The sequence below is a fragment of the Chinchilla lanigera genome, unplaced genomic scaffold (genome assembly GCF_000276665.1).
Source record: "Chinchilla lanigera isolate Chin_1 unplaced genomic scaffold, ChiLan1.0 scaffold00077, whole genome shotgun sequence".
Taxonomy (NCBI): Eukaryota; Metazoa; Chordata; class Mammalia; order Rodentia; family Chinchillidae; genus Chinchilla; species Chinchilla lanigera.
Genome location: NW_004955478.1, coordinates 8,999,817 through 9,024,925, shown reverse-complemented (window position 1 = coordinate 9,024,925; position 25,109 = coordinate 8,999,817). Strand labels below are relative to the sequence as shown.

The 25,109-nt window shown below is 48.0% G+C and overlaps 1 protein-coding gene and 1 long non-coding RNA gene across 3 annotated transcripts in view; one reads left to right on the top strand and one right to left on the bottom strand.

Moving 5' to 3' along the window:
• LOC102004925 overlaps positions 1–25,109 on the top strand; it is a 55,466-nt gene continuing 30,357 nt past the window's right edge. Inside the window, exons 1-3 of one of the 2 annotated variants that reach the window (XR_263711.2) lie at positions 20,707–20,872; positions 21,659–21,830; positions 22,777–22,986. This is a non-coding gene — a long non-coding RNA (uncharacterized LOC102004925). Of the gene's footprint in view, positions 82–20,706; positions 20,873–21,658; positions 21,831–22,776; positions 22,987–25,109 lie in introns of those variants that run through there. The other variant, XR_001230860.1, reaches the window with a different exon arrangement.
• The window catches only part of March10 (membrane-associated ring finger (C3HC4) 10, E3 ubiquitin protein ligase), a 93,135-nt gene continuing 68,306 nt past the window's right edge, over positions 281–25,109 (bottom strand). Inside the window, 5 exon segments of the mRNA XM_013503225.1 lie at positions 281–865; positions 868–913; positions 6,360–6,473; positions 18,247–18,356; positions 20,545–20,711. Coding sequence (XP_013358679.1) covers positions 840–865; positions 868–913; positions 6,360–6,473; positions 18,247–18,356; positions 20,545–20,711 — 463 coding nt within the window. The 3' untranslated portion in view covers positions 281–839.

The window sequence follows — 25,109 nt, the reverse complement described above, 5'->3', positions numbered from 1 at the left end:
GCCGAGGCTGCAGGAGGCGCCCGGGGCTCCACCCCGCGCCGGAGGCCGCGGCGCCGCCAGGGCCCGGGAAGCTGTGTTCGGGTAAGTTCTCCGGTGATGCCAGGGGCCGAGCCAGCGTGGAGCCTTGCCGGCCCGGCGGTTGCACAGTTGGTCCCCAAGAACCTCGGGGGCCCTCACGGCCACACCCCGCTCGGTTCGCTCCTTCCCCTGCGGATGGGAAGTTCCTCCCGAGTTTGACCTGGAGCGCCCCTGCTTTAATTAAGCACGGTTTTTTCTCCAGTTGGAATCTCGGGGGAATTCGGAACCCAGGGGAGACTTTCCCACACTCCGCTGGAAGACGGCCTTGCTGCCTCCCTTGAGGACCCTCACTCCAGAGACCTGTTTGCTTTGTTCAGCCTGCGAATCCAACAGACCCACTGGGTTGGGCCTGTGATGAGGGAATCCTATCAAGTCACCTGCCTGTCACTGAATGTGGTTTCTTTCGGTAATGGCCAGGAAGTGCATTTCAGGGTTTGGGAAGGAAAATCCCAGGCAGGATCCTAGCAGGAACTCCCCCCGCACCCCGCACCCGCAAAAGAAAAAAAAGGAAAAGAAAGAGGAAAGCATGCTGATGCCCTCTGCCCCTTCGTTGATCTTTTCCCTTACTTTCAGGATGAATTAAAATTCTCATCTGCTCTGTACCCAGCGTGCTTGGACTGGCATTCTGGACTGTTTGCTGCAGCTACAGTTCCCCAAGCTTTGGGGGGTTGCTTTTGCCTCTGGGCAGTGGTCTTAACTCCCCCCCTCCACAGCGTCAAGGTTAACACGGTAACAGAAAAAGAGCGGTTTAGCACACACCCTCAGAAAGGCAGGACTGACCCCCAAACCTACTTTCGTTTTCTTCTGGTCTGGGTTGTGGGTGATTGCTTGACAACTGTGAGAAAGAAGACAATGAGAAATGAATTGTTTTTCCAATGCAATTGTGAACAGATGTACAATCCCCCAGTCTCGGGACTGTTCTAGGAATCCCTTACATCACCTTAAAGGGGCAGGGAGCGGGTGGAGATGCGGAGGGCTGTGTGGATACCCAGCGTGGCCAGGGCTCCGCCCCAGGGCTGCTGCAGTGATAAGCCGGGTCACCTTTGCTGTTTGGGGCTTCTAAATTTGGCAGTGGGCTTCCTTTCAGCAATTGATCTGAGTAGCAGAATCCAATTCGGATGGTCCCAGTCGCATTTACAGGCCAGGCCGCAGGGGCGAGGGCTGTGCTAATTGGCCACTTGCCCCACCACTGGCTTTTAAACAATCGGTTGTATTCTCCGCTCAGCAGGAAGCGGCAGACCCATCAAGGCCCTGGGCGCTCTCTTTGTTCTGCCTTTATGGCATTTCATGCCACAATAAGAAACACTGTGTTCTCCGTGGGAGCCCTTGTGCCAGGCAAGGATGTGGACTCCTCTGCAGAGGGGCTGGTGCTCTTCCGCTAGAAGAAGAGGGGCTTTGTCACAGGCTGGGGTGTTGGACACTATTCCTGGGCCACTGCCTGGCCAGTGTAGAGGCGGCCCTGGTACCTTGGCCCCTCTTTGTGCCCATAGAGGGAGGCGGAGGAGGATGGAATTTCATCTCCAGTAGCAGGTCCTGGCTACACAGTAAATTATGCATCAGGACGACGTTGACCTCCACCTCCGTTTTCTCTGGGCTTCTGAGGTAACTTTAACCTGCTACTAGGTGCTGTGCTAGGTGATCATGCCTAGGTGACCAGCCATACCAGGATGCTCCCCCTTGGTGAGTGGGGAGGTTTTTCTAAGCCTGTATTTTCATCATTATCAGCACACCTGCTGCGGAAGACAAATTATAATGTCCTCAGGAGACATCACAATGATCACAGAGAGACAAGAGCCAGGCGTGGAGGAAGCCCAGGGTGGGGGTCTGGGAGAGCAGAGCCCAGACAATGGGGTGTCCTGTGTAGGTGTGAAATAAAAATGGCAGGGAAGGCAAGTCCGGTTAGCTGCACCTTGCAGGTGTCCCCATCAGACTGACAGAGGAGCCGTGGGGGTCAGGAGAGCCTGTTGAGGTCCTGTGCTCTTGGAGATGCTCCCGTCCTAGCTCCGGAAGCGCTTCTTACTGGGCATGTGCGGAGCACAGCAGCGATACTTCCTTCAGCCCTTCCCGTCCCACACCCATCTCTCGTGCCCACACACGAGCCCCTAATTGCTCTGCACCATTTCAACAGCTACACAGCTGCCAAACCTCTGAGCCCGTCAACCCCTGGGTGGGTACTGTCCCTGCGCCTGCAGTGTCACACCTAAGCACTTCCTGATGGGGTCCTTGCCTGTACCTCAGGTCACTTCCTGCCAGCCCCAGCCACACAACTCCTTTTCTGCCAACGTACGAATCTTTCCGTGTCGCTACACCGCTGCATTTCCCTCCCTACTCGCCCTGTCCGAGGGTCTCCAGGATTCAGTCTAAACACGTCCTCTGTGGACGAGTTGCGAGGAGTGGTAATGGAAGCAGGTTTGCTACCAAGCTCTCAATAAAGGCTGACCGCAAGGGGCAGACAAAACCTGACGGATTAAAAGTAAGGCACCAGCTGATCTCTAAGAGCCGAGCTGCAGAGTCCATCCTGGAAAAGGGTGGAAGGAGGAGGCAAGACTGGCGGTCCCTCCATTCATCTAACTGCTGGGTATTTCCCTGTTGTCTGCCTTGGTCTTCTATCCGGGCACAGCATGGCTTGGGGTACTCTCCGTGACAAGTGTATCCTCTCTTCTGGCTTTGAGTCTTACAGGCAAGTTGTGTCTTAATCATCTCTGCATTCCCAGGATCTCATTTAGAACTGGGCGTGTAACAGGTGTGCAGAAGAAATGCGTATACCTTGCATTTAGGAGTGTTCCTTATCTGGAATACTGTTCTTTCTACAAATTTGTACTTTTACTTTCTCCAAAACATAATTCAAGACTTACTTCCTGTAAGAAGTGTGTTCTGATTCATTAGCTCATTGTGTACCAACAAGTTATTGAGCATCTATTTTTTTGTCATTGTTTTTGTTTGTTTGTTTGTTTGCTTTTTGAGACAGGGTCTTGCTAGGTAGTTCAGGCTGGCCTTGAACTCACTATGTAGCCCAGGCTCGCCTCAAACTCATGGTGATCCTCCTGCTTCAGCCTCCCAAGTGCTGGGATTGCAAGTGTGTACCACCATGCCCAAGCTGTGCATCTATTATATATTGGGCAATTTTTAGGCACTGGACAACTGTGGGACACAAAAGAAATAAAGAATTTCATCCCCAAGTTGCTAATGAATGCCTCTGACCCATGCACACCACTTCCTTACTCAGCAGTCATTTGACACATTTGAAATCACCCAGTGTCCCTGGGATCCATAGTGCATGGGGCACGGTCAGCAGTCAGCCATAACTCACTGTGTGCCCAGCATCAGGAAAGACAGACATAGAAGGCCTGACTCACCAGAAGCCCCAACCAGGGAAGCTGCTGTGATTTCACAGCCTTTGGGAATTTACTGGGCCTGAGTTCCCTTGCCCAGGAGCTACCTTTTAGTAGTTTCCAGAGTTTATAATTATGTGAGTGTCATCTCTCACTTGATCCTAAGCTCCTCAAAGGCAAGGGCATCATAACATCACCTTCCTGATCCCATCTCAGCCCCTGGTGCAGGACTGTGCATGTCAAAGTGAGGAGGTGATGACTGCCCCCGGGAACAGGCGTTTGTCATGGGTCTCTTAATGAAACACAGCCAAGAAGCCCAGCGTGAATGGCTTCGGTTCTCCAGTTCCATTGATAAGGAGTGGGAGGAAGGGTTCTCTTCCAACACAGGGCTTCTCTTTTGCTAAATGATACCTTTAGAGAGCATGCAGCTTCCATAGGAAGATACTGAGGTGTAAATCCAATTGGTTGTATTTTCTGTTTCCTCTGAACGGGCTATTTGTACCAGCTATTGCTTGGTGGTGAAGATGGGTAAGATCTTTTTCAGAGTTTCTCTAGTGAAACGTGAGCCAGTGGTGAGATAAGCTCACGTGGCCTGTGCTGCTTCTTTCTATGCTGCTTCCCAGCTTGTTGCTGGTGTAACTTACTCCTTCTCCAAAAGAGTTTTACTGGAAGTTTCCTTAGAGTCAGTGCACTAGGGCAGTCGTGGCGAACCTATGGCATGTGTGCCACAGAGGGCTGTTGGTATCTTTGAAAGCTCTAAAAGGTTCACCATCACTGCTCTAGGGCCTTGGTCTTCATCCATGGGGTTGTACTGTTTGTCTTCCCACGTTTGCTTTGCTGTTCTAGTGGCTGATGTCATTTGCTTTAGTTCGCTGATCCTGGGGCCATCTGTAACCTACATCAACTCTGGGTGCTTTGAAGTTCAGTGTGCAATAAAAAGTTCATTAAAAAGATGTGGAATCAGGAAAATGAAGTTACAGAAATGTTAACAAAGGATCATAATCTGCTTCCTGTACTTTCTTTTTTTTTTTTAAAAAAAGTATTTCTCTGAGGAATTTATGTCACCATTAAAACTATGGAAGAGCTAAGGAAGGACAGGCCTGGGTCAAAAGGAGGGTGAGATTCTTGAGGAGATGTTGGCAGAGACCCAGTCTGTTTTCCTAATTGGGAGCTCAGGGTCTAAGGGGAAAATTTAAGCTGGAAAAAAGTAGGAGTGAATCTAGAATTCTTCTGACTGATGGTTTTGAATCCCCATTTTTTAATAGAGGTGGCTGAAATATTACAACAGTTTGAGGTCAGAGAGTGCACAGCAGTTTAAGGAATCCCTGGAATGACCACTCCAGCCTCTGGCCAGTGACTGGTGCTGCCGGATGCTTCCTTTTGAAGGAGAGACAGGAGGATGGAGAGAGACAGAGAGAGAGAGAGAGAGAGAGAGAGAGATACAGAGAGAAGGGAGAGAGAAAGAGTGAGAGATACAGAGAGGAGAGAGATGCAGAGAGAAGAGATACAAAGATACAGAGAGAGATACAGAGATAGAGAGATACAGAGGGAAGAGAGAGAGATACAAAGAGAGATATACAGAGACAGATACAGAGAAAAGAGATACAGAGAGAGATAGAGATACAGAGAGAGATACAGAGAAAAGAGGTACAGAGACAGACAGAGGGACAGAGAGAAGAGAGAGAGAGCGAGAGGAGGAGGGAGGAGAAAGAAGACAGTGAGGAGGTACCCGGGGCAAGAGGGCCGGTCAGGAAAACGTTCCCTCGGAACTCTCAGTCCGCTGCCACGCTGGCTCACCGGCTAGGCCGGCCCGCCTGACAGGAGTACAGGTCAAGACTCATGCTTTCTGGGTGCCTTGGGAACCCTAAAAGCACAGCCACCCCAGCCAGGACCCTAAGCAAGGGGATGCTCTTGTCCTCAAGGAGGCCTTGCCTGGCCTGGGCAGGGACAGCCCCTGGATGGACAGGGAAGCCCCGTGGGGCTCACAGGGCTGGCCTGATGACGGCCACGGGTCCTAGGACCCCTTGTGGGTCAGACTGTCACTGACTTTGCAAAGGCCAAAGCCCAGGTGGTAACAGAGCTAAGCCTCTCCCGCTACCCCGCGGACTCCCAGCGGGCCCAGGCTTCTTGTTAAGGGGAGCCGTGCTCCTGGTAAATACAGGGGTCATCAGTAACTTAATTTCCTGGCAGCCTGTCTCCTTCAGCAAGTGTGCGCGTGCACACACACACACACACATAATCTATACACACACACACACACACACACACACACACGGACATAATCTACACACACACACATAATCTACACACACACACGGACATAATCTACACACACACACACACTCTACCATACACACACACGGACATAATTTACACACACACACACAATCTACACATACACATAATCTATACACACACACACACACACGGACATAATCTATACAACACACACATATAATCTACACACACACACAGACATCATCACACACACACATAATCTACACACACATGGATATAATCTACACACACACACAATCTACTCTGGGATCCAAAGCAAAGCAGGAAGAAGGTCTTATGGTTTGATCGCTACTCATCTCTCCTTTGGGGAGGTACCGCTTTCTCACAGATCTTCCATGCTGGGGCAGTGGGCGTGGCCAGACGCGGTGGACATCCAGCCCTACCACCCTTGTTGGCCTCCAATCCAGGGAGTAAATATCCCTAGAGAGTCTGTCACTTCTGTGACCAGTTAACTCCCACTCGTGATTAACAGTAAGCCATTAGCGTGGTTATCACTTACTGTCCAGCCGGAGAGTCTCTGTGTACACACTCAGCGGCTGCTGAAGCTTCGCCCTAACAGTGCTAATCCCATCTCCCACCGAGCGTCTGTGAGGACCTCAGCAGTTGCACCGCTCTGGGGTTTTCCAGGCTGCAGGTCAGGGGCAGACTTACCCTCTCTCTTGAAAGCCGCCCATAGCCGAGTCTCATGAGTTCTGCAAACCTCTGCTCATACAGGTGAAGCAGCAGCATCAGGTACAGGCCCGAATTCATCAGCTCATTTTGTGCCTAGCAGGAAAAAGCCCTCATAAGTTCACCTACAGAGCATTTATGGTCTCAGCTGGGTACAGTTGTGCACGCCTGTAATCCCAGCCCTTGGGAGGCTGAGGCAGGAAGATCGCTGAGAGTTCAGGGCCAGCCTGAACTGCACAGTGAAACCTTGCGTCAAAAAGACAAAACAACAAAACACACAGTATTCATGGTCTCAAGCACAGGGCGGACGTAACAAGCACGGGGGCCGGGCCAGAGCAGGAGGAGGCCCCGGGCAGGGGCCAGGCCGTCGTCCCCTAGTTCTTTACCACCTAGTGGAGGATGCTTTGAGGGAGGAGTTTGCCAGGTTCCCCCCCACTCTGCAGACATTTCTGTCACGTGTGTTGTGGGGAGCACAGTGGGAAAAGTCTCAGTGCTTCCCACCGGACCCCTGCCGGGAGAGAGCCTCACAGTAGGCAGCTCCAAGGTGAGCCTACGGGGTGCTACAGTGGAGGAGCAAAGGGGAATTGTGATTGGATGAGCAAGATCTGTGGGAAGGCTTCTTGGAGGAAGCAGGGCTGGCCTTGAGCTCACTGTGTAGCCCAGGCTAGTCTCGAACTTGCAATGATCCTTCTGCCTCAGCCTCCCGAGTGCTGGGATTATAGGTGTGCGCCACCATGTCCTGCAGAGGAAGCAGTTTTTGATGGTCCTTGAGGGATGAAAGGCACCTCGGCAGGGAGAGGGGAGGGGAACTAGGCCTTTCAGACAGAGGGCCTGCAGGCGGGCAGGGATGGTGACGGAGAGAGTAGAGCTGCGGTGGGCAGGATTCCCTCCTGGCTGGCGTGGCTGTTGTAGACGGGCTAGGTGCCCGCTTTGGATTTTTAAAACAGTTTCAGCATGGGCCGGGGAGGTGGGGAGCAGGGACTGCATAAGGCAGAACCGAGCGGTCTGCACAGCCTGCTGTTTGTGTGTGGGGAGCTGCTGGTGTCATGAGCACAGGAATGTAAAGGGCAAGGTGTATCTCAGGAAAACAAATTTCACTGGGAACAATCTGAGACACAGCTGCCACGGGGGCACCTTATTTTCACAGGCCCTCCTTTGCCCCCAGAAAGGCCACAACACCTCAGTTCTGTGCAGTTCCCTTCACAACTGGGCTTACAGATGCCCCACTTAAGGCTCTCGTCTGCGGGCTGGTCTGTTGTCGTTGAATCCCCGGACAGCGGGCCCAGGCAGTGTCCTCGGTCGCGCTGGGAAGCGCAGGGCTTCTGCTTGAGCTCTTTTTCACCTGCTGCTTCCATGCCTCTGTCTTGAATGCCACTCTCCTGTTGCCCGCCTGCCTGTGTCCTCCACACTCTTCCAGCTGTCACGTAGGCGGACGCCTTTCTGACCGCCTCATTTGTTCCGGCCGTTCCTTTGCTCTGGGCCTCCAAGGCTGTGTCTTTATTTTGTACCGCAGATCTTGCACCGCTGTTTTTACTTTCTTTCTTTGCAGCACTGGGAGGGAACCAGGGCCGATGGTCCGTTAGAAAAGCCTCTTACCCCTGAGCCACGCCCAGCTCGTTTCTGCTTTTTTGGTAACAGGCGGGCGTGTTTTGTTTTTCTGGTGCTTGGACTGGGGGCTGCGTGGGTCAGGCTGTCTGCCATGGTGCCTCTGTCGTTAGCTCCTTGGCTGTACCCACAGCCTCAACCGACGGTGACCTTCCTAGGCCTTCGGTAAACGACTCCACCCTGCGGAGGAAGAGGGGCGACCTCTCATCCCCCACTGTCCTCGCAGCAAATCTTGGGCTGGGCCACCCACTCTGGGGGACTAAAATCCCTCCTCAGGGCGCGTGGCTGTTTACATAGCCCCCGGCAAGAGTGAGAACTGAGACTCCACCGGGATGACAAAGCGCGGATTTGACCCAGAGACCGCTTCCGCCTCATCTTCTTGCAGCGGCCAAGGCCTCCCTGCTCCCTTAGACTGAGGGCGCCGCAGGAAGTCGGCGCAGAACGCGCCTCTTCCGGCACCGAATAACCGCCAGGGAAGGTGTGGAGCGGGGATCAGCGTGTCCTTCCTCCTGAAGCGGGCCAGCTCCGGATCTTGGTGACAACTGGCCTCAAGGTCACTGCTCGAGGCCTCTCCCCCGCCCTACGGGCCCATCTTTGAAGGCCTGAGCATGATGTCCTTAGCAGTTAGCTCCTATTTTTAGCTTCTGGTCCTGTTCTCTGCGCTCTGCTGACCTTGGTAGTGCAGGAGGAGGCTCGGTGCTTGTTTCCACTTCTTCTGATTGGCACTCCTCCCCCACCTCCCTGACTGTCCTACCCGCCGCCTCCTTTTAGGACGATCTCCAGAGCCACCACCTCTGAGAAGGCTTCCTAATGTGCTCTGTAGCAACTCCACGCTAAGCAGGCCTGGTCTCCCCCGGTTTCCCCGGCCGTGCCTTTCCTCTGCGAGGGGCCCGAGGTTCTCTCTGCAGCCCCGTCTTTGCCAAGGAGCCTGTATGCAACAGTCTGATCCATAATGGCAAATCAATCAGCTCAAAAATGGCTTGGAACTCTCAGGTTTGTCAAAGCGTTCAGGGAAATCATTTACTTTTTATGACTCAATAAGGCCTGGAGGCACGCAGATGGGAAAATATCCACTAATGTTTTCTGCAGATAATTTGAAAAGTCACTTCTAGCAGATTGTGTCTCTCCTCCGTTCTGTGGGAGGGAACCCATCACGCAGAGCCATAAATCTCGCTGCGGGCCTGCTCTACGTGTACCCTGCACAGAGCCTGCGATGCCTGGCACCGGGCCGGGCCGGCCAGTCAGAGCAGGCGTTGGCGGGAACCAGAGTCACCCTTCCGACTCTGAGCCCCAGGTGGGAGGGATCTGCTCCCTGAAAGGGGGCCGTGGCGTTCGCTCAGGAGGGCCAGATGAACTGGATTTTGGAGCGCTCATTATTGGAGCTGCTTTTGATCCACTCTCTTGACCCAATCACACTCTGTCTCCAGTGCAGAGTCCTTTTCTCGTCAGACTGAAGGGACGGGAGGCAGCAGGAGGTGGGGACACTTGGAAAGGAGAAGGCTTGTGAGGCAGTGGACAAGAGCTCTCAGGAGCTCAGCCCACCTGCCAGCTGTTTTATAAAGAGTTCAGATATGTTCCAGAGATGCTCCTGGGACGGAGGGTAGTCAGTTGTTTCCTGGGTTGGGGTGGAGCAAGGCTGGGCCCTGTGCTTCAGGGCAGTGACAGCAGAGGCCCACAGAGACCCTCCTCTGAGGCCGAGCAGAGATGGAAAGAGCTCACCCCTCTGTGACACAGTGCACGTGCCCCGGAAACTGCTTGGGATCCGGTGGGCAGCCTGAGGCCTCGAACGCTGTGATGTTGGACAAAGGGTTTTAACTGTGCAGGGCCGGGTGACCCCTGTTCTGCCTGTCTATGCCAGGTGCAACGTAAATGGAGCGAACAGAGGTGGATGCCGTATGTTGCCAAGCAAAAATATCCTGACCAGGACGAGAAAGGCAAGAGTTGGAGGTGGGCTTGGGTACCTGGTTTGCGAGGGCCTGGCTGAGCTATTGTTCGCACCTGTGCTCCTGGGACCCGACCCATTGCCTGGTATACAGCGTACACTCGGTAAATAGGTGCACAGCCCAAACAATGACAGCGAAACCTAGAGTTCTGCCTGCCCTTGCCTCTGACCTTGCTCTCCCATGGCTATTGCTCACCAACTCTCCTTATCAGGAGGTAGTTATTGTGTTGGTCTGGATTCGTTTGTATACAGTGCATACAGTAGATGCTCAATAAAAATATTTATTTTTGAGGTTTGGGGATTGAATCTGGGGATTTGCACTGAGCTACATCCCTAGCCTTTTAAAAATTTTAAAATTTGGCTAAGTTGCTAAGTTGCCTGGGCTGGGCTTGTTCTTGTGATCCTCCTGCCTCAGCTTCCTGAGCACTGAGATTCCAGGTGTGCACCACCACACCCAGCTCACAATAAAAGTTTTTAAAGTGAGTTGAACTTTTATGTTATGTGTATTTTGCCACGGTTTAAAAAAGTGATACTTGGCCCCTTCCAAGTCCAATGAAATCAGAAGCTCTAGGGCTGAGTTTGGGCACCAACATTTCAATAAGAAAAAAAAACAAAACCATGCAGCTAAAGGTTAAAAGCCGTTAGCTGGGATAGTAAATTATGGGAGATTTTTGTGTGTTTTTATAATCAAAGCAAAACAAGACAAAATAACTGGGAAGGTGCATAAGGAAAAAAATCAGCTACTTGGGGTCAAGCAAGAGCCAGGCTGAGCTGCAGCCCGCCCAGTTCTCTTCTGGTTTTGTCCCTTTCTCGGTAAATGTCTAGATTTGGCACCAGTCTCTCTACTTCCCACGAAGGGAACCCGTTTATCAAGGAGGGACCAGCGCTGCGGGTGGCTAAGAGGCCCACTGGGGGCACCCTGCGGATATGTGCAGGGGCCAGGCCCTCAGAAGCACAGGGTCACGCATCAACGCCGTTGGCTGGGGGAGTCCCCAGCTGGGCTGGTCCCCGCTGTGAACCTGCGAGCCTGGAGACACGCCGAAGTTCTAGCACATCCTTGTAGCTTTGCGTTAGACAGCAGCTGCTTCAGCCTTTGTCCGCGGAGAGTTCTGGACTTGTCTGAGTCACACCTCCCTGGAGTCTCCAGTTTAACGCTGACTGTTAGCAAACAGACACTATTCAATTCACAACAGGCCACCGAGACAGGCGGAACTGCTATAAAAGAGCGAGCCCTCGACAGCTTTCCGCCGGCAAGTAAACAGCGTGCTTTTCGGTGGCGCAGGCTTCCTCAGCCGGCAAATATCACGGTCCTCAGGGCTGCAGCTGTCCCACCAGGGTGGGTCTGCCGTCAAGGGTTCTACCTGTGATGACAGTGGAGGGCGTTTTGCAAAGGCTTCGACGGCCTGTCTGAGTTTCAGATCTTTTCTGCTTCCAGTAGAGCAATTACTGCGCTGGCCGCCCTGCGTTTCCCCTCGGGAGGCACTCTGCACCCTCCTCGGCGGCCGGAGGCTGACCCCAGCATTGGCATCACCAGGCCTCCTCAGCCTCTGGGTCCCAGCGGGTTCGGCCGTGGTCTTCACTGGCAGAGAGTGAGGGTGGAGGAGAAGGAGCTGGGGTGTTTGCTCCCGTCGTTTCCTGTGTGCTGGCCAGCGGGGTGCTCATGGCTGCTTTCCTCTACCACGCAGCTACGGTTCCCCGGCCCTGGGAGGTGCCCTTGTCACATCGGGCCGAGGGCGCCTGCGCTGCTTGTGTTGCTGTCTTTTGCTGCTTACGTTTTGCCCTTCATTCACGTGCCGTCCCTCACCCTGCCCAGACCCCAGCTGAGGCAGTGAACACCACGCGTTGTTTCCAGCAGGTGCTGGCGGCCGTGATCTCCTGGAGGATGCCGGGAGGACAGGGTGTAAGCGTGACCCCTGTGTGGTCCGGTTGGCTTTGCTGGTTTCATGACTGCGGCCTGGTCCCTGGTGACGAGGAGGCTGGGCACCGCTGTGGCTCTAGTATGGCAGCTCTCGTTCGCTAAGAGCCTTCCCTGTGTTTGCCAGGTGCTGTGCCCGCGTCACTTCCTACACCTACCCTGTAGCTTACCCAGGGTCCCCCGGCACCTGGCACCTTTGGGAAGGACACTAGGGTTTAGGTTCAGCTTTTAGTCAAAGCTGATGTGCTTCTCCGTGGAACAGGCTTCCTCAGCCTGAGTGCCAACGTGTTACTGAAAAAGACTGCTGTTAGCAGGTCAGGTCTACAAAGACCCCTGAGAAGTGAAGAGTAAATTGTGTCAGCGCTTAGTAGAGGGACAACAGGAAGCCCTTGGGACCAAAAGGGGTCTTCATTATTATTATTATCATTATTATTACTATTATTATTTTTGTCTTTTTGAGACAGGGCCTCACTATGCAGTTCAGGCTGGACTTGAGCTCACTTTGTAGCCCAGGCTGGTCTCAAACTTGCAACGATCCTCCTGCCTCAACCTCCCGAGTGCTGGGATTACAGGCGTGTGTCACCATGCCCAGCATAAAACGGGGTCTGTATTAGATAAGGCTCCAGGGTTCATGGTGTTCGCAGAGGGTGCCGGGAGCATTCTCGCGAAGCAGCCTCGCCTGTATGTGTCCTTCTCAGGAAGTGCAACAGGCTGCACCTCCTACAGTGATCTGCTTTTTGAGATAAACCTGTCTACACCCTGACCGGCACCCTGAATCCAGACGCTCAGAAGGCCTGGTTCCTTTCAAGAGTTTGACTTCCATATGCTCAGCATTCAGGAATGTGAATCTCTGTGTGTTTCATCTCAGACCTTAGTGCCTAAGGGCTGAGTGATGGGAGACTCTCAGGCCTCAAAATACTGAATTTATTTACTAAGCAATCCTTTTCTTTTTCTTTCTTTTTTTTGTGGTACCAGGGATCAAACTCATGACCTTGTGCTTGCCAGACAGACGCTTATGCCACTGAGCTATATCCCCAGCCCTAAGCAACCCTTTTCTTGTTCCTTCTTTCTTGTCTCCTTTTCCCCGTTTCCTTTCCTTTCCTTCCCTTCCCTTTCTTCTTTCTCCAACTTCATGATGCCCAGACTCTGCAATGCTGATGTGGCATTGTGCCCACTATATGAAACTTACTGATTTCTTCATTCTAATATTACTCATTTTTATCAATATTTGGTTCTTTTGTCTAGCACCTTAGGATTCAAAAAAACCAAAATTGCTCAGACTCACACACACCATTTTGACTCAGCTGTCAAATGTTTTCAGATAAAGGTCTGGACACAGCCCCGAGCCCCAAAAGCTGAAGTGAACCCCCCTTTGAAGGATGACATTTTGTTGTTAACAATGATTTTCTAGTTTTAAAATTATGTGCTGTGCAGCTGTGATTATTAATCATTTTTTGAATCGTTTTATAAGGAAGGGCATTTTTAAGTTACGGTGGTAACATCGTGCTGTGCTCATTTGGCAAATATTTATTGATTGCTTATTACGTGCTAGCCACTTTCTAGATCAGAACCATCTAGTACAATACAATGTAAGTCAGATTTGAAAAATAATTTGAAAATAATGTGAAAAATTCTAGTAGCCACATTCCATGAAACAAGCAAAAGTAAATCAGTGAAATTTATATTAACAAAGTATTTTTAACCCAATACATGCAGAACATCATTCTGACGTATAATCACAGTTATACATTGCTTAATAATGGGCATCTACTCTGAGAAATACGTCGTGAGGGGGTCTCATTGTCGCATGATTGTCATAGGGCACAGTTACACAAACCTGGATGGCAGAGCCTCCTGCACGCCTAGGCTGTGTGGTACATGCCCTGGTACGTGTGGTCCGTCACTGGCTGGGAGGTGGTTAAGAAGGGGATGTTTGGAACATAAAGCTATTACTGTGATATTTTACTTTTTTCCTTTGTGTTAAATCTTTGTTGCTCTTTCACTTTTGAAGTAATCTTTCAGGGTACAGAATTCTTTAAATTCTTCAGCACTTTAAACATTTCACTCCACTCTTCTGTGGTTTCTGAGAAGCTGGATGTAGTTTTTATCTTTGCTTTGATATAGAGAAGGTGGGTTTCCCTTCCCCATTTAGCTTCTTTGAGGATTTTTTTTGGGGGGTACCAGGAATCAAACTCAGGACCTTGTGCTTGCCAGGCAGGTGCTGTGCTGCTGAGCTGTATACCTGGCCCCAGGACTTTTTTCTTTATCTTTTATTTTTTTCTATTTTGATATGATATGTCATGGTGCAGGTTTTTTTTTTGGTTTGATTTTTACGTCTCGCTTGGTGTATTCTGAGCCTCCTAGGTTTCCGGTTTGGTGTCTCACATTAATTTTGGAGAAATGCTTGTTTCAAATATTGTTTGAAGCAATTATTGCTGCAAGTACTCCTTCTATCTCTTCTTCCTCCTCTTCCTCCTTCTCCTCCTCCTCCTCCTCTTCACTACTGGGCCTGGAACCCCCATCAGATGGCTACAAGACTCCTGAGCTACGCTCCTGCCTTTTTCATATTTTATTTTGAGATAGTGTCCTGTAAATTGCCTGGACTGGCTCTGAACTTGTAATTTTTCTGTCTCCGCCTCTCCAGCAGCTGAGATCACGTGAATGTGCCTGGCCTCTTTCCTCTCCTTTGGCATTCCTGCCACGCATCTGTTACACTGTTCTAGTTTAGATATGAAGTATCCCTCAAAAATCCAAATGTTAAGATTGCAGTCCCTGGGGTGGTGTTGCCTGGAGGTGGCAGAACCTTCAGGAGGTAGGTCCTTAGGTCTTTGGGGGTGTCCCCCTGAAGGGGACTGTGGGATCTCAGCCGCTTTCTCCTTTTTGCTTCCTGAACACAAGGCAAGCAGTCTGCTGTAGCACCTGCTTCCTGCCGCTGCTGTCTGTCTCACCTACCGGAGGCCCAAGGCAATGGGTCTACCCTATCTTGGACTTGAACCTCCAAAGCTATGAGACAAAATATAGCTTTTCTCTTTATAAGTTAATTACCTCAGGTATTTTGTTAGAGTGATGGAAAGCTGACTAATAGTTATACCTTTTGTATAATTGTTCCACAATGCTTGGATTTATGTAATTTTTCTTTTAGTCTTTTTTTCTCTTTGCTTTTCAATTTCAGCAAGCATTCCTTAAGCTCAGAGATACTTTCCTTATTTGTGTAGAATCTCTACTAATAAGTTCATCAAAGACACACCTCATTTCCTTTACAGTATATTTGATCTATAGCGTTTCTTTTTCTTAGAATTTCTATCCTTCTGCTTACATTTCCTATCCTTGCAGTGCCACCTCCTTCATCTGGTAGAGCTCTTGGTCTATAAATCTTAGTTGCTTTATACTCCTGGGCTGGTAGTTCCAATACCTCTGCCATATCTAAACCTAGTTCTGTGGCTAACTCTGTCTCTTTGGATCGTGTTCTTTACCTTTTGGTCGCCCTTCTTAACCTTGAGAACTGGACATGATGTAATAGGAACTGTGAGACAAAGGCCTTTAGTAACATCGTGGTAAGATGTGACACAAAGGAAGCATTCCTTAATCCTCTGAGTAGGTCTCAGTGTCGTAGTTAGCCTGTGCCTGCGGGTGTGCACTTCATACGTGGTTTTTGGTCCTCCCATCCAGTGGCTACACGGGCCTGGAGTTGATATTTCTTTTCTCCCAGTTTAGTTGGGCTCTAGTTAAAGCCCTTCCCCTGAGGGCAGAAGAGTCCTCTGGCTTATGTCAAAATGCTTACTTTTCTCCTCTCCCTGTCAGAAGTGTGAGGGGATTTTTCTCAGATATTCACTCTGAGAACATGGTTGAGCTCCTGAAGATAAAACTCACAGAAGGGCTGGGGATTGAGCTCAGCGGCACAGAGCCTGCCTGGCAAGCTCAAGGTCGTGAGTTCAGTTCCCGGTACCGGGAAAAAAAACAAAACAAAACAAACAAAACTCACAGAAGCATGGAGACACCCATGCGACTGGGCTCCCCTGGAGTTTCTGACTTTCAGATTTGTGCACGCTGCACCTCCAGCAATTCACTTATCGGTTTGGGCTTCTGTACCCAGCACCGGCTCCCATGGAGGTCTCTGCACATGAGCCTCCGCTCTGGGAATTGTGATTCTCCTTATTTTCCTGTCTCTCCAATTTCAGGGGCAGTGGTTTGCCTAGGGAGCTCCCTTTCCCTGGGGACCTCAGAAGAGTTGTTGACTTTTCAGTCTGTTCAGCTTTTTACCGGCTGTAGCATGGAGCAGAGACTTCCAAGTTGCTTACACGCTCAGCTGGGAAGCATACCACCTTTGACATGTGATGTGTACTATGGTTTGGCTATGGTTTGTTTCCTCCAAGGGGTCATGTTTTTTAATTTAATTTAATTTTTGCCGTTATGGATTGGGTGAGTATCTCTCAAAGGTCCATGTGTCATGGTTTGGTCCCCAGGGGGGTGTTACTGGGAGGAGGTGCAGGTTTTAGGTGGTGGAGCCTAGTGAGGGGTCCTAGGGTCATGGAGGTCATGCTTGAAGGGCACTGTGGGGCCCCAGTCTCTCTCTGTGTCCTGGCTCAAGAGATGAGCAGTTTTCTCTACCATAATGTGCTTGCCAGAGGCCCAAAGTAATGGGAACTGCTCACTCTTGGACTAGAATCTCAATGAGCCAACCCTTTTAAAATAAGATAATTGCCTCAGGCATTGCATGATAGTGTTTGAACATTGAAGAGGTAGAGACAATCTGACTGGTATTGAGGTGGCACTTTGGGGAGATGATTAGGATTGAACGACGTCATCATGATTGGTTGAATCCTGGTGGTTTATAAGAAGAGGGAGAGAGATCAGAACACATAAGCATGTGTATGCCCTGTCTCTTGCCGTGCAATGCCATGTCCCACCTCAGGACTGTGCCAGGACGAAGGCCATGTTGTGGCCTTTGAACATACAGAACAGTGAACTAAATAAACCTCTCGGGGTGGTTTTGGTTGTTGTTGTTCCCATCATTAGGGAAAGGGCCTGTCATGCTTTGTGTCTGGATGTCCCCTCAAAGCCTCAAGCCCGGTCATGGGGCGGGCTTCTAGAGTTTGTGATTGATTCACGGTCCAATGCTGGGATTATGGGTGTGAGTGCTGCACCTGGCCCAGGGCGGGAGGCATGCACACAGTATAAGGGAGGGAAAGAGGCTTGCTCTCTGTGGCTCCTCCCTTTTTGCTCTTGCTGCTTTTTGCTCTTTTCAGCTGCCATGAACAGTTGCCCTCTGCCCTGTGCCACTCTGCCCTGGAGCCAGCTGAGTGTGGACTGAAACCTCCACAGACTGTCAGCTAAATAAACCTTTCCTTCCTTTCTTTTGGGCGCCAGGTGTTTTGTCTCAGCAACGAGCGAAAAGTAACCAAGACAGGACGTAGCATGGTCGGTCATTACCCCTGTGGCTCCAAATCTCTTTCCTTTATAAAGTTGCCCAGCTTTGATTAAAACAATTCATTTAATATTACATTAAGTGATATTTTATACTCTTTTTTTTTTGGTGCTTAGTATTTGGCGCTTACAGCATATACAGATTAGAGCTAGCCGCCTCCTTATTAGCCAGATGTGACTTGTGGCTCCTGCATTAGAGAGTGTACGTCTAAGTGGAACCCTGTTCCCTGAGGGTTGGGTAATTAGCTATCATCTTGGGCATAAGCCTTCACCCTGAGATTAACTAACTGTCTCACAGTAATAGGCAATCCAAACGCCCCAGTAGAGTTTTCTGTGCTTATCCTAACCTTGACTTACCAAGTGTTAAAAAGCAAACAATAGGCATTTGCTATATGCTTCTTAACCTTGGGTAAAGCAATTCTGCGTTATCCTAGAGTTGTTTGATATGTACACTGGGGCCATTTCCTCCAAGGTCCTGAATTTTTTCTTTTTGCTATTAAACTTAATTTGCTTCAGCAAATTTGGGTATAGAACTTTCCCAGGCTTCTTGTCCAACTGGCTTCTGTAGCTTTTTCTTTTTTTTAATCTTTTTGAGACAGGGTCTCACCATGCAGTTCAGGCTGGCCTTGAGCTCACTTTGTAGGCTGGGCTGGTCTCAAACTTGCAAGGATCTTCCTAGCTCAGCCTCCTAAGTGCTAGGATTACAGGCATGTATGGTGGCACACACCTGGTTTGTAGCTTCTTAATTTTGTCTCTGACAGCAGGTGAATTGGCACCCTTGGTCCAGGATAACCAAGACTTTCCAACTCTCCACTGTTCCAATTTAGTGACTGCCTTCTTAAAGAAGTGAGCTGAAGGCCAGTCTTAGACTCATGTCACTCACAGGCCTGTTACATTCCTTAGGACAGGGAAAGTGAGTTTCTTCCTGTCTAGTACCTCAAACCTGTGTTAGTCTGGGAAGGCATAGTGGGAGTGTTTCTCACCCGGGATTGCCGGTGCTTTTGGTAGAACTCAGTAATATTAAAGTCATCCAGGTCAACCAGAAGGTCTTGCTTACACATCTCACAGGTCTTCACAGCATTTAGATCTGCTCCTTGAATTAAATAAAGAATTATAGGTGAGAATAGATCTTCAGTGTTCTCACCATGCGCGCGCGCATGCACACACACACACACACACACACACACACACACACAGAATTATATGTGCATACAGCCCGAGATCTGTTTGCATTGGCACATTGGATAGGTGGTATTTTGAGCCTGAATTTGAGTGTGCTGCGAATTCTGAGCTTCAGTGGCCTTCATTTAAAGCCTGTAAAAATGGCCTTGAATCTGAGATCTGAAAATTTTTCCTTTATAATCATTTATTATGCAAGCTTCATGTAAGTGAAATGCCCATGGCTTTTAAATAACAAGTCGTGTTTCTATTTAAGTATAAACGTAATGGTTCAGAAAACTGGAATTGCTACATGGCCATTAAGGGTCTTATAACACAAGTCTTGAGAAAGACAGTAAATGTTGGGTCTATATTTTTTTTCTTTCTTGTAGACCTAACATAGAGGTAAATAAATTCATGAGGACTAACTAGATGGCAGAAACTATCCTCAGTCAAGAGCTTAAAAATCTCTGTTTAATCCCACCCAGATGATAATTCCCCCTGAGAAAAGTTACAGTAGTACCTAGGGCCAGCACTTAAGCCTGGGAAAAGAAACAACGCTTCCTGGGTTGATGTTTTTTTAAAAACATGCATTTCAGGACAGCGCTTTTTCTCCCCTTAGCCTACTCTCCGGTGCAAGAGTAGGAGCGGCAGAATGTGGCTATTATATCTAAGGCACATACTGTGTGCTTTCTTCCTTGTGTAGTGGCTGCATTTTGACTTTTATTTTATGCATTAGAAAGCAGAGGACTTACGAGTTATCTGTATCTATTTAGTAATTAGGACCCAGGTAGGTTTATACCCCAGTTCTACTTCCCCACTGGCGACATAAAGCTATAGTAAATAACAGAGACTTTTAAAGGACAAGATGAATAGTAATCCCTTATCTGCATTTTGTTTGCTTGATTCTTCTTTTTTTAGCATCATTCAGTAATGTTTTTGGTTACTGAACATCTTGGGCATTTTCCAACATAATTCTGCCAAGCATATCCACGCTAGCATGGGCATTTAACCTCGTTGTCATGACACGTTTCATGGATTCTTTCTTTTTTCCTTGCTAGATGTTTTATTGGACCAAATTTCCAGGATAAAACATTGTACGGCAGAAACTAAAATCCATTTTTTTGGTGTTGCTTTGCACAGCTATTTGTTTGCTATGAAGATGCACAGTTAGACATCTCAGGATTAATCCTGGGTTTCTCATGCTAGGCAAGGATGCACACATGGAAACAGAGCTTTGGGGACAAGACAGTGGGTACCATGTGTTCGTTCTGTGATTGCGTGGTGCACCGTCGCTGGGGCAGGGGCTTGGCAACACCTCCTGGGGCCAGCGCAAAGCTCCAGGTCTTGTAGGTGCCTGCAATAGTGATAGTGTGGTCACAGAAATAGGATTTGGTCCCGGAGTAAGATTTTCAAAGGGGTAAAAGGCAGCAGTTATTTTCTAATGGAATTGCTTGCATTGATGCCTTATTTTTCTTGTTAAAACTGTGTTCATTTCTAAACCCATGTTTTAAAGAAACTTCTTCTCTGCCAAGAAAACTACAGCTGATCTACCCATACGGCTATATTTAGGCTGTAACTTCCCCAGGGAGTTGAGAAGGAGCTTCACACCCAGTTATAAGATCAAACTGACAAAATCAGCGCATGGAAATCTCTTTATCTAAAGTAGGTCTATAAAATCAGATCAACATTCTTATCCTGCTGCTGCAGCTTTGCTTGGTTTCCTAGGTGACACCCACCCTCCTCCCCCCAAATAAAGGGAAGTAGAATTGTGTGTGTCTGGGGAGGGGGGGTCTCTCACGATGAACTTTCTGGATTGTTTCTACCAAATGCCTACTAGGTACTGCCTGCTTGATGAGGTTCAACCCTGACTCGATTTTCTTTCTTCCTGGGAGGTGATCTTAGCATCTCTGCCCAGGCCTGAAGCGGGAGGAGGATTCAATAGCAGATATTTCCAGGGTTCTCCTCTCAGACTTAAAAAACATTCATTTCCCCCCCCCATAATTTGAAGGCAGCATCTCTGAAGAAGAATCCCGAGCAACTGACAAGGTTCCGAGGCCCACACTGTGGCGTCCCAGGTTAATTGTACCTCGGTGTGTTTGCCGCTCTCCCTTCCCACCTACCTGATGTTATTTTCACTTGCAGCCACTTTTCCAAGCACTTGTGGTGAACAAACCGAAGGCTTCCCACACAGCTGCAAGGCTCCAGCAGGGCGTTGGTCGGGGAACCCCCAGCTATCTGACAGATGCGACACAAGTCTCCCTCCTCCTCCGAGTCCTCCTCCAGGAGACTAAATGGAAAACAAGCCATCGTGACCGAGCGTCTCCATCTTGCGGTTTCTGCAAGTATACTGTTTTTTGGGACATTCATGGGGGAAGGAAGAGGGAGCAACGCCCCCATGCCTTTACTGCTGGGGCTTCTGCGGCTCACCCACTTCTCCCTCTGACCCTGGTAAGAATTCTTTCAGATGGAGTTATTGATCATCGGTGCACAAATTCAGGCTAGTTTGTAGTTGCTATACGTGTGAGCTGGCTAGGTGAATCGGGAAGTGAAGCCTGGAAGTGGTGGCACATGCTTATAATGTCAGCCTCCCAGGAGGCCGAGGCAGGAGGATCACAAGTTTGAGCCCACGCTGGCAACTTAGAGACTTAGTGAGACTCTGTATTTAAGTGAATGAATGAATAAATAAGTAACTAAATGTAAATTTGAATTTAAAAATGGCTGAGAGTGTAGATCAAGGTGAAGGCCCTGGGTTCAACCCCTCTAGGATGGGGGTGTGGAAGACAAGGGTGGGACTGGCGATGCGGCTGAGTGATAGAGTTCTTGCCTAGCATTTGGGAGTCCTGAGTTCAGTGTCCAGCACTGGAGGAAAAAAGAAAAGAAAAGAAAACAAAAAGGGAAGCGAGGGATAAGCCTACAGAGAGCAACTGGCCAAGGGGCCAAGAGCCCCTCCTCTGCCTCAGCCGCGAGGAGGAAGTTCTTGATCTGGTGTATTGGTGAGACGTGTGGTCAGGCCTCCTGGGTTTGAATCATGTGACCTTGAGCAAGTTCCTTGAATCTTCCCAAGACTCTGTTTCCTCTGTGTACAAAATGAGGTGAGGCTCATGGTGGCGTCGATACTGTAGTTGCATAGAGTTGTAGGCAGACTGCGTGCAGGACGATGGTGACCTTGTTGTGCACACTGTAAAGTGCGGTCAGTGTCTCGCAAAGCTCTCACGCACAGGGGCCCCTCAACAGGTTGGATAAATGGACCAGCAAACCTGAACGTGAGCTCACCAGTAACACAACCCTTGCCAACGGCTGAGGTCCACACTCCAGAATGTAAGCTACTGCAATTTGATAACGGCAGAATTGATGAAAATGTAAGCAGAAGTGTAAGTGAGGAAAGAACGGCCGGCTGCTGTGCGTGGTGAGTGAGGAGTAGTTGGCTGTGGAGAGGTTTGAGGAGGCTGACAGCGTCTTTTTCCTTAGACTCCTCACAGTGCTGGGGGCAGTGTGGTCAAGGAAAGGAAACTGTCTGCATCTACAGTCAAAGGAGAGGGAAAAGATGGGCAGTGCTCAGGGTATAGAGATGTTTGCTCAGCTTTTTGGAACATCTTCTCCAAGAAAGGGAAACTCAGTGAAGAGAAGCGGAATTGTAATTTCCCCTTAAGGATATTCTGAATAATCACAAATATTTTTAGTGATTGAGATTTTAATTTATTTCAGTATAGTTTTCGCTGTGTTCATAAATAGTCTAGAATAACAAGTATGCTATGGAGCAGATGCCTCAATGGATGAAGATGAGCTTCAGGGAACCCTAACCTAAGAAAATGACAGAAACATAGCAGAGCTTTAGGGAAGTACAACACAGCCTTTGGAAACAAGTGATCTAAATCAGTGGTTTTCAGATGAAAATAAAGATCCTCAGGTTCACCTGTAGGCACCTTCAGGACAGGTTCCTGGGCTCTAGCCTTGGCAATCCTAGCTCAGTACTTAAGCTCCAGGTCTGAAGACCACTGACCTAAGCAGTGGGATCAGGGGCTCTACCATAAATTGTTTATAGCTTATGAATGCCTGACTCACAACTCCATCTTCTCAAAGGTATTAGTGGGAATCTGCAGGCTATCATTTTTTTTTTTTGAAACTCGTATTTTTACAAATAAAAGTAAAGAAGAGACAGAAAAATACAGAAACAAAGGAAAAATGAAGCATATAGTTATCACCCCAAAGTAGCTGCTCTCTGTTAATCCAGAGTAACACTTTCCACTGTCACTTCTATGGACATCCCGTTTTGACAGAGGTGAGCTTGCTCTTGGGTTTAGATCAAGACATTAGGTAAAGGACTTCTATGTGTATCCTTATCTTTTAAAAAGCTCCAAACAGATAATTACACAGAGTGAATCCACAACAGTGTTGGAAAACAAGCAGATCAGAAACTATGATGACAACCGACAGGCGGAGAGGAAATGACAACCCAACATGGCCACAGGGGCAAACTGTCGGGAAGGAAAAGAGCAGGTCCAGAGGGAGTCCCTGCCAGAGGATGGGGTGGACACCAATGCAAGGAACCTGGGAATTAGAAGGTAACTACTAGTTCAGGGCCTGCTTCAGAATGGCGGGGCTCAGTACCCTGAGCGGCAGTGGCCCCAGTGCCTCTTACCAGGCCAGCGCTCTGGAACTTAGCACTAAAGAAAGGGAACTTTCCATAAAGACCAAAGTTTAAAAATAAGCTCATGAACATCATCCGTTTATACAAAGCTCCCACCGAGGGGAGAGGATCACAGAGGAAGCAAGGCACACTGCCGTCGGTGGGGACTGTGCTGGTGCCTCTTTTCACTGAACCACCCATGGCTTCCCTCGTGAGACAGTTGGGATCACCGATCAGCAAAAAGAAAATAGAGTCAGCCAATCCTGTCAGAAATGCATAGTGCAGGCAGTGGAGGAGTTAACTCTTCAGATGATTCTAGAGGGTGTTGCTCACTGCAATGTAAAAGGAGCAACCACAGGTAAGAAGGGTTTCTGGGGAGTCAAATGAGTACGATTAACAAATTTTTAAAATCCCAGGTGTTAAATATAATTCAGTATAAATATAAGCGAAAAGTATAAGATTGCTCAATCTACCAAGAATATATTAACCATTACACTTAAGGAGCTAAAAAAAAAAAAAATGAAAAGTCTTATAAATACAAAGAGGAATGAGTAAATCCAAATCATCGTGGGCGTTTTTGACAAAGACCTTCTCAGATGGACAAACTCAGTAGAAAAGAATAAAGTATGAAAGATTTTAATATCAAGTTTTTAAAGCTAGTATGTGTATTAGCTATACATAAGCTATATCTATATCTCTGCAGCACATTTGTAAATATTGCATATGTATTGGGGCAAAAAAATACAGATCACATTTTCTGAAATCGCAGTGTAATTCAATTAGGATGGGCAATAAAAATTTTAAAACGAAAGGTAAGAGGAGAATTATATAAAATATTATGTAAAATCCATATTATATAAAATCTATAAATCTGCAGTACATTAAAGTGGATAGTTGATGCAGTACTTCAGGCAGATTAATGGAATAGAAGTGAAAGTTCATAGATAGACTGAAAGGGGTAACATATACCAAAGAAGGTGTTTCAAATTAGTAAGGAAAGGATATAATGATTGTGGGTCAAATGACCAAAAGACATTAGAACTCACCTTTTACCATACACCTAAATATATTCCATATAAATGCAGGCATAGCTACTATGCATCAGGTGCTTACTGTGTACTAGATACCCTATAGCATACATAAGTATTTAAAACCTGATTTAATTTTCATTGTTCTTTGAAGAATGAATGAATGCATATATATATATTTTCTGGACAGATTTCTAGAAATGAAAGAACTTGACCAAAATCATAGTTAATAGTTGATAGAATCAGGAATCAAACCATAAGAAAATAAATCCCAAATTTTTAACCTCTATGATGTGTAAAATAAGAATATAAAACTACTGAAGACAACAGTTATGAACATTTGAGTGATCACTGGGTTTTCCAAGCATGGCACCAAATGCAGAAGCTGTAGGGAATACATTACCAGATTTGATTACAAATAATTTCAGAATTCTACATATCAGAAACATTCACGTAAAACACAAGTGGGAAAGAGAAAAAATATCTGCCCATTATGTAGCAGAGCATTGCTAATGATTTTATTTTAAAATGTTTGCATATATTCCAATAGATAAAAACAATATGAATATCCCAACAGAAAAATGGAGAGGGGAATGATCAGGTGATGACGAATGAAGAAATAAACATTAAAACAAACATAGAAAAAGTTCAGTGTCCCTGACCATACAGTTTGCATGATGAAATCATCACAGTCTTTGGTTAGTCACTTGACAAACATGAAATCCCTGGAACGGGCAAGGGTGCAGGGAAAAAGACTATGCAGTGGGGACCCTGTAAAGGTGTAGAACTTTCTTAAAGAGTCAATTGATAATACACATTGAAGACCTTGAGAATGTGCATTCCCTCTCTTTAGAGGTCACGCATTTAGGAAGTTATTTTAAGTAATTAATTACGGATATGCTAAAAAAAGATGGCTCAAATAACAACAGAATTCAACAGTGTTTAAAATTATATGCTATATGTTATATAATATATATTATATGTTATCTAAGGTATATCTGTAAATTACATATCTGTAAGATACACACAC